General features: G+C 40.8%; 1 protein-coding gene across 1 annotated transcript in view; it reads left to right on the plus strand.

Annotated features, from left to right (window-relative positions):
- The window catches only part of EIF3E (eukaryotic translation initiation factor 3 subunit E), a 57814-nt gene extending 53227 nt beyond the window's left edge, over positions 1 to 4587 (plus strand). Inside the window, exons 12-13 of the mRNA XM_045006754.1 lie at positions 330 to 464; positions 4412 to 4587. Coding sequence (XP_044862689.1) covers positions 330 to 464; positions 4412 to 4450 — 174 coding nt within the window. The 3' untranslated portion in view covers positions 4451 to 4587. The remainder of the gene's footprint in view (positions 1 to 329; positions 465 to 4411) is intronic.
- The last annotated feature ends 1779 nt before the right edge of the window (positions 4588 to 6366 follow it).

Genomic DNA, 6366 nt, shown 5'->3' on the forward strand with positions numbered 1-6366 from the left:
GAGTGAGACAAAAGAGCTTGTGGGTAGAATGGAATGGTGTAAGTAGTATCTGATGTGTGCAATGAACTTGGCCTACATAAGCAGTGAATTGTACAACTCTCTAGTGTAAGTATACAAGAACAAAAAAAATGATTTAGACAATTGTATGACGACTGCTTTGGATCTGAGAAATACTCTCCACTTGAACATGTGTGCATTGGGGCAGAGTTAGTTGTGTACAACCTTAATTTTGGCAATTCTTACCACTTTGGAGTGGTTAAATGTTTTTGCATATTTGGTAAATTAAAGTATGATCCCTCATGAGCTGTTTTTTTCCATTTAATTTCTAGGGCCATGTAGTTATGGGTAACAATGCAGTCTCACCCTACCAACAAGTGATAGAAAAGACTAAAAGCCTGTCTTTCCGGAGTCAGATGCTGGCTATGAACACTGAGAAAAAACTGAACCAGAGCAGTAGGGCTGAGGTAAGTACCAGTTACATGTGTCTGTATTTCCATATCCTCATTTAACTTGGAGAGAAGACTACAGACTTTTGTTATTGCTACTAAACACACACTGTATAATCTTTGCTTCTCACTCCCTCAGGGACATTTTTAACTGCTCTGTGGCACTGGAATTAAATTGAAAAGAATTTATTTTGTTGCCATGAGTTTACAAGTGGGCAATAGTTCCTGCTTTCTTTCATCTCTTTTATCCCTACTTTATTCTTCTAGCTCTTCCTTTCACCCCTCACATAATTCCATATCCTTCTTTCCATTCTCTGTTTTGGTTCTCGTCCTCATTTAACAATGCCCTCTTGTACGTTATAGGGGAATAGGCATTAAATTGATTCCTGATGTGGCATTACAGAAGCATCTATCTAACATGGGTGGATTTATGCTAACTTAAATAGCAAGGTCATCCTGGTTGTGTGATACTATTTGCTACCATACTGGAGATGCCAATTCTTTAGTAACTCCTGCTTTTGCTTGGTGGACACTTAAGTCACTCAAAGTATGTCTACACTACAATTAAAAACCCACAGCTGGCCCATGCTAGCTGATTCAGGCTCAGGCTACGGGTCTGCTTATTTGCAGTATAGAAGTCCAGACTCGGGTTGGAGCCCGTGCCTAACGACCTTGCAAGGTGGGAGGGTTAAGTCAGCTGTTGCGGGCCAGCCACAGGTGTCAGACTGCAGTTTGTAGACATACCCTAAATTGATATGGTTGGACTACAAACCTCCCTTAATCTGTGGGCAACCATGCACCTGAAGAAAAAATGAGACTGACGTTAAAACGTGGAAATTGTAGCGGATGCCTAACATCCACTGGCAACCAGCTTTCTTCCCATTCTCCCTTCCCTGCCTCCTGCCAGTGGCCCTGCCGATCAACTCCTCCTCCTCCCTCCCAGCACCTCCCACCCACTGCAGTCAGTTGGCGGGTGTGGGGCCTTGGGGGAAGGGGTGGTGTAGGGGTGGGGCCTTGGGCTGAGTGGGGGGTTAGAATCATAGAATATCAGGGTTGGAAGGGATCTCAGAAGGTCATCTAGTCCAATGCTCTGCTCAAAGCAGGACCAATCCCCAACTAAATCATCCAAGCCAGGGCTTTGTCAAGCCTGACTTTAAAAACCTCTAAGGAAGGAGTTTTTTACCACCTCCCTAGGTAAGCCATTCCAGTGCTTCACCACCCTCCTAGTGAAAAAGGTTTTCCTGATATCCAACCTACCGCCCCTTCCCACCACTGCAACTTGATACCATTACTCCTTGTTCTTTCATCTGCTACCACTGAGAACAGTCTTGATCCATCCTCTTTGGAACCCCCTTTCAGGTAGTTGAAAGCAGCTATCAAATCTCCTCCCTCATTCTTTTCTTCTGCAGACTAAATAATTCCAGTTCCCTCAGCCTCTCCTCATAAGTCATGTCCTCCAGCCCCCTAATCATTTTTGTTGCCCTCCGCTGGACTCTTTCCAATTTTTCCACATCCTTCTTGTAGTGTGGGGCCCAAAACTGGACACAGTACTCTAGATGAGGCCTCACCAATGTCGAATAGAGGGGAATGATCACGTCCCTCGATCTGCTGGCAATGCCTCTACTTATACACCCCAAAATGCCGTTTGCCTTCTTGGCAACAAGGGCATAGTGTTGACTCATATCCATTTTCTTGTCCACTGTAACCCGTAGGTCTTTTTCTGCAGAACTGCTGCCTAGCCATTCAGTCCCTAGTCTGTAGCGGTGCATGGGATTCTTCCGTCCTAAGTGCAGGACTCTGCACTTGTCTTTGTTGAACTTCATCAGATTTCTTTTGGCCAATCCTCTAATTTGTCTAGGTCCCTCTGTATCCTATCTCTACCCTCCAGCGTATCAACCACTTCTCCCAGTTTAGTATCTTCTGCAAACTTGCTGAGGGTGCACTCCACACCATCCTCTAGATCATTAATGAAGATATTGAACAAAACCAGCCCCAGGACCAACCCTCGGGGCACTCCACTCGATAATGGCTGCCAACTAGACGAGGAGCCATTGATCACTACCTGTTGAGCCCGATGATCTAGCCAGCTTTCTGTCCACCTTATAGTCCATTTATCCAGCCCATACTTGTTTAACTTTCCGTCAAGAATACTGTGGGAGACCGTATCAAAAGCTTTGCTAAAGTCAAGGAATAACACGTCCACTGCTTTCCCCTCATCCACAGAGCCAGTTATCTCGTCATAGAAGGGAATTAGGTTAGTCAGGCATGACTTGCCCTTGGTGAATCCATGCTGACTGTTCCTGATTACTTTCCTCTCCTCTAAGTGTTTCAGAATTGATTCCTTGAAGACATTCCATTATTTTTCCAGGGACTGAGGTGAGGCTGACTGGCCAGTAGTTCCCCGCATCCTCCTCCTTCCCTTTTTTAAAGATGCACTACATTAGCCTTTTTCCAGTCATCCGGGAACTTATGTCAAAAATAATGGTCAATGGCTCTGCAATCACATCCACCAACTCCTTTAGCACTGTCAGATGCAGCGCATCCTGTCCAATGGACTTGTGCTCGTCCAGCTTTTCTAAATAGTCCTGAACCACTTCTTTCTCCACAGAGGGCTGGTCACCTCCTCCCCATGCTGTGCTGCCCAGTGCAGCAGTCTGGGAGCTGACCTTGTTTGTGAAGACAGAGGCAAAAAAAGCATTGAGTTTCCTTGACTTTCTTCTTGTTGCTAACATACCTGAAGAAACCCTTCTTGTTACTCTTAACATCTCTTGCTAGCTGCAACTCAATTTGGCCTTCCTGATTTCACTCCTGCATGTCTAAGCAATATTTTTATACTCCTCTCTGGTCATTTGTCCAAGCCTCCACTTTTTTGTGTTTAAAATGAGCAAGGATTTCACTGTTAAGCCAAGCTGGTCGCCTGCCATAGTTACTATTCTTTCTACACATCAGGATGGTTTGTTCCTGCAACCTCAATAAGGATTCTTTAAAATACAGCCAGCTCTCCTGGACTCCTTTCCCCCTCATGTTATTCTCCCAGGGGATCCTGCCCATCAGTTTCCTGAGGGACTCATAGTCTGCTTTTCTGAAGTCCAGGGTCCATATTCTGCTGTTCTCCTTTCTTCCTTGTGTCAGGATCCTTGACCATCTCATGGTCACTGCCCGCCAGGTTCTCATTCACTTTTGCTTCCCCTACTAATTCTTCCCGGTTTGTAAGCAGCAGGTCAAGTAGAGCTCTGCCCCTAGTTGGTTCCTCCAGCACTTGCACCAGGAAATTGTCCCCCTACACTTTCCAAAAACTTCCTTGAGCACCCCTGGGGAAAGGAGGAAGCCAGTGTCTATGCTCCCAAGTCTCTTATGTTGAAGGAAGAGAGAAAAGCAGAAGACTCGATGAGGTCCACCAGGGATCATGCTATATTGATTTTAATTTACTTGGGACATTCTTACATGATATGGTTATGTTCTGGAGAAAACCCATAGATAAACAGATTTTTCTAAAATTCCTACTAAAACTAAAAAAATACAAAATGTTTAAATTTTAATTGGCATTTGTCACTAAGGCTGAAAATATACTGAAGCGACCATTCTGACAAACTAAGGTAGATTTGTTTAATACTGTAGAAAATCGTGTGAAGGTCAAGTAACACAATTTTGTAAATAGTGCCAAATTATTTGTTACTTTGAGACACTTCAGCACTGTTCAAAAACACTTTCCATTTCCTGCCTTTTTGAAACCAATGTTTAAGCAGTTCATTTATCCATGTATTATGACTTGACGACTAATTATTAAACTGATTCCTGTTGGGTGGAATTTACAGAAACAGTCATTTAACTTTATGAATAGGTTATTTAAATAAGTTATTACAAATAACAATGTAGTATATGTTAACATTTCAGTGGCTCATGTAAACAAACGGCTTTCTCTTTTCCTGCTGATCCTTAATTTTTTGTTTTATATATATTTTTAGGCACCTAACTGGGCTACTCAAGACTCCGGCTTCTACTGAAGACAGTTCTGAGGGAGGATATCAAATTTTCATTTGAGAGGAGAAGATAAATATATTATGTACCTTTTCTCAAAGAGCTAATTCTGGGAATTTGCAATACAAAATGAGTTGAATAAAATTGGGTACTTTTAACCGTCTTTGTAGCTTTATAATTTGAGTAGTTACATGTTTAAAAAAATTGCTACAAGATCAAATTTGCTACAATATAGTTCAGTTCTCTAGATTTTTAAATTAAAATTTAAATGTTGACTACCTTTTACAATAGGCTTCAAGTTCCACTTGGTATAAGATCAAATATATTTTTGCATCCATCTTTGTTTGGAAACATGGGAATTCTATTTCTAGCTATTTATTTCTTTGTATATTGCAAATGGTCACATCATCAGATAGAACTATGGATTATGGGTCCAAGACAAGAGAATGTTAAAAGCACATTCCTGAATGATACAAACTGTTGGACAACTCTAGAGTACGTTGCCTATTTTCCATACCTGCCATGACACCTTTAGGCAGAATGTTGACTGAGGTTTCATATTATATAGGAAGGTACAGTGAAACTTCTGGAGGTTTATGGAACTGGATTTGAGTTAAATTTAGTAGTACTTCTAAGAGTAATTTAAAGATAGAATATCAGTCCTCTTCTGCCTTCTAGAATAAAAGCAGCATTGTTATGCTATGATTCTGCCTACCTGGAAGGAGGAGGGAAGACTACTATCACACTTCCCAATGTAAACATAAGCTCTACCCACTTTGCTCTGTAGTCTTACTTCCTGAGCACGTGATGTGCTGAATCCTGTACATTTGCTGTAGCTTCTAATATGAAGTAAGAACAGAATCTTTCAGTTCTGAAGAGGGAGAGTAAGCACCACTTGAAGCAAATAATGTTTTCTGTCTCCTCACCTATTATCCCTCTTCATAACAATACCAGTTTTCCCCTTGGTGTGTGTGAGGGGAAGGGAGCTATTATCTCTTGGAATGCTTTTATGGCTGCCTCAACTTGGAGTCATCTTCTGTTTTTTTGTGCTCTACCCTTCTTCTCTGCGTTGGATATGATTCTCATACTTTCAGCTTTCCATATGCATGGCTTAACTATCTAGATTTCCTTATATGCTTGTGAGTAGTATCAGTCTTAGATTATGTAAATGCAAAATGGTCTAAGTTAGAGCTGTGCATATATATATATAGAGAGAGAGAGATAAAGTTCATTGGCCATTTTAAAAAATTGAAAAGTGTTTTGGGTCAAATTTAATTTTTTTTAAATTTTGGTGAATTAAAAAAATTATTTCAGATTGAACAGAAATTTCAAAACAAAACATTTCATTTTGATTTCAAGCATTTTTTCAAATATTTTTGAATTGTTAATACTGAAGGCAGTTTCTAAAACAATTTTGTTTTGAACTAAATGTTTCATTTCAAACATGCCAAAGTATTTGGATGTTTTCTGAAAATTTCTAGTTTTTGGGCAAAACAATTTGGCAAAACTTAAATTCACAAAACATTTTGGTATTGCTAAATATGCTTTTACGCTCCTCTACCTCAATTTCCAGAATTTTTGATGTGTTGCTAATCTCATCCATGTATTCGAACTCATTTATCCCTTGGAATTGTCTCTGGAGGTCATGATCATAGAAGAGAGAGTCTGGGACCTGCCCATTAAGAGCATCAAATATCAAAATCATAAATTGACTCATTCGGAGAGTAGCTAGTTAGCAAAGCAAAGTGATATATTCATTAGTAAGGCTGCAGTTTAGTCATGGGTATTTTTATTAAGAGTCACAGATAGGTCACGGGTAATAAACAAAAATTAATGGCCCGAGACCTGTCCATGACTTGTACTATAAATATCCCTGACTAAATCTTAGTTCCTCGGGGGTGGGGGGCAAGGGTAGCCACCTGGGTCCCTGTTGGTGCTGCTC

The sequence above is a fragment of the Mauremys mutica genome, chromosome 2 (genome assembly GCF_020497125.1).
Source record: "Mauremys mutica isolate MM-2020 ecotype Southern chromosome 2, ASM2049712v1, whole genome shotgun sequence".
Lineage (NCBI taxonomy): Eukaryota > Metazoa > Chordata > Testudines > Geoemydidae > Mauremys > Mauremys mutica.